Raw genomic sequence first — 2,430 nt, 5'->3', positions numbered from 1 at the left:
ATGAACATTTTTGTCCACCCTTCTAGCAGAAAAAAAGATCAAAAAGGTCTCTAGATGACTTATCCTATTACTTGCCGTGTTGGTTTAAGCTAATTGCTCTTTTTTTATAATTGTTATATGAAGAAAAAGCTTGACCTTGTGATTGAAACTTTATAGAACAAAACTATAAAAGCCAACACTATGCTTGTTTGATAAATCATAAGCTTCTTCGATAATATCATTTATTTTCTCTAATTTAATTTTGTTTGTTTATTTCCACTAAATTTCTTTGTAAAAATGGGGAGGTATCCGTGTTGCAAAGATGATGATGATAATGATTTGAAGAAAGGACCATGGACAGAAGATGAAGATGAGAAATTGACTGATTATATAAACAAAAATGGCCACACAAATTGGAAATCAATTCCAAGAAAAGCAGGTTTAAAAAGATGTGGAAAGAGTTGTAGATTAAGGTGGAATAATTATCTAAGGCCAGATATTAAGAGAGGGAGATTCTCACATGAAGAAGAAGAAACCATCATCAATCTCCATTCTGTTCTTGGAAATAAGTAAGTATCACAATATTCCATTACTCCATCCCGTCAGAAATTGACTTTATCAGAAACATTTCTAATAGTGGGAAATCTCATATTTCCGATTTCCTCATAATGTTTCGTCAGAAATTCACAATTTTTGGTAGTAATCTACTTCTTCCTATCTCAAAACCAATTGACAAGAAAAATAAAACAACATAAAATTTCTAAGATTTAAATTATATACACTGAGAGTGTAAGAAATTTTACACTAGCGTCTATCAGTTTTAACATATGGTAGCAAACTATGTTAGCAGATATTTTTTAAAAAATAATATTTTTAGATAATATGAGAGTGTAATTTTTTATTTTTTATTTTTTATCATTACGTAGAGCTAAACCCTAATTTCTACACTTGTTATTATTTGTAGGTGGTCAAGAATTGCAGCTCATCTTCCGGGAAGAACTGATAATGAAATCAAGAATTTCTATAACACACATTTAAGGAAAAAACTTCTCAAATTGGGAATTGATCCCAAAACACACAAACCAATAACTCATCTAAATTCCCTTATAGATCTTTCTAATCAATTTACATCTAACTCAAACTATTTTGTTTCTTTAGCATCTGCTCTTAGATTACAAGCACATTTTACTTTACAAGCCAAAATCCAACAACTTCTACAAAGCCTTCTTTCATCTACAAATACAAATTTCTTTTCACCCATGCAAGGCAGTTTTTTAGGTCATCCAATTGATCAAGCTGAAAGATCCCAGTTCTTGAATTCCTCTCTAGCAAACTTCACTACCACAAGACCATGTTTGGATAATACTCCTAATTCACTTCCCAATTATTATTCTTCTATTTCAAATTCCTTAGAAGTTCCTTCTGAAAAATTTGATAACATTGAAACGATACAGAGAAGTTCAGCATGGGCCCTGTACGAGGGTGACATGCACAAACCGAGAAATGGTGCAAATTCATCAGAATATTTTCAAGCAAGTGAGTTGAATTTAAATGCAGATCATGCTGAATGCTCAATTCCTTCACTTGTTCCCTCTACTTCTGAAAATTCAAATTTAGACCAAAATTGTATACCAAAATTCTCAGAATTAGATGATATTGATGCATGGGAGATACCTCATGATGATGAAGCCATCAGTTCTTTTTGGAATACCATTTTCCAATGATTTTTTTTTTTGGTCATGTTTAAGAAGGGATGTATTTTTTGTATGACTTGATACTTTAGCCTACTTCTCATTCTTTCTTTCTTTCTTTCTTTCTTTCTTCTTCTTCTTTTTTTTTTTTTTTTTTTTTTTTGTTCAGTTCTCTTTCTTTCTTTTTGGTACAATGTTGTTAAAACATGTTTTTTGTGTGTGTGGAGGGTGTTGTTTTTTTATCTGTAATTGTTGAAATCATCTATGTTTCCATGTATGTATGTCTACGTTGGAGCTGTTGTTTGTGTTATTTTCTCATTTTTGTCTAATTATGTTATGAATATCAATTAATTATAAGGACAAGAATTGTTAATTTATCTTGCTTAATTTATTGAAATTCCGGATCACTTAGTTCTGAATCCCAACCACATGAAAAGGGATAAGTAATTAGGTAACTGTGATGACTTCATTAAATACAAAAACAGTTGGATGGATCCCCAAAAGAGAAAAAACTTAAGCTAAACTCAGATGGGGCATACTTATAACTGCAAAGGGATACAAAATTTGAATTTTATATAAAATTTTGATTTGAAATCCTACCTCATTCTATTTTATTTATTGGGTTCGAAATATATTATTTATATTTATTTTAAGAAATATTTAACACATACAACATTTGGACTGAAGCTACTGGATTAAGATGAAATCATATCTTATACCCTACTTCCGCCCCTAACAATGTGAAAAAAAAAAAAGATAT

General features: G+C 30.4%; 1 protein-coding gene and 1 non-coding gene across 2 annotated transcripts; both read left to right on the top strand.

The window, feature by feature from the left end:
• Positions 1-224: 224 nt before the first annotated feature.
• Positions 225-2,087, top strand: LOC132608693 (transcription factor MYB41-like). Its single transcript, XM_060322436.1, has 2 exons — positions 225-548; positions 944-2,087. Exons 1-2 carry the CDS (start codon positions 277-279, stop codon positions 1,701-1,703), a joined length of 1,032 nt encoding a protein of 343 aa, XP_060178419.1. The 5' UTR covers positions 225-276; the 3' UTR covers positions 1,704-2,087.
• On the top strand, positions 1,394-1,497 carry LOC132612378 (U6 spliceosomal RNA). The gene has a single exon (XR_009571747.1). It is a non-coding gene; the product is annotated as a U6 spliceosomal RNA (small nuclear RNA).
• Positions 2,088-2,430: the final 343 nt, after the last annotated feature.

The sequence above is a fragment of the Lycium barbarum genome, chromosome 9, assembly GCF_019175385.1.
Source record: "Lycium barbarum isolate Lr01 chromosome 9, ASM1917538v2, whole genome shotgun sequence".
Taxonomy (NCBI): domain Eukaryota; kingdom Viridiplantae; phylum Streptophyta; class Magnoliopsida; order Solanales; family Solanaceae; genus Lycium; species Lycium barbarum.
This window is presented reverse-complemented; position numbering and strand designations above follow the sequence as displayed.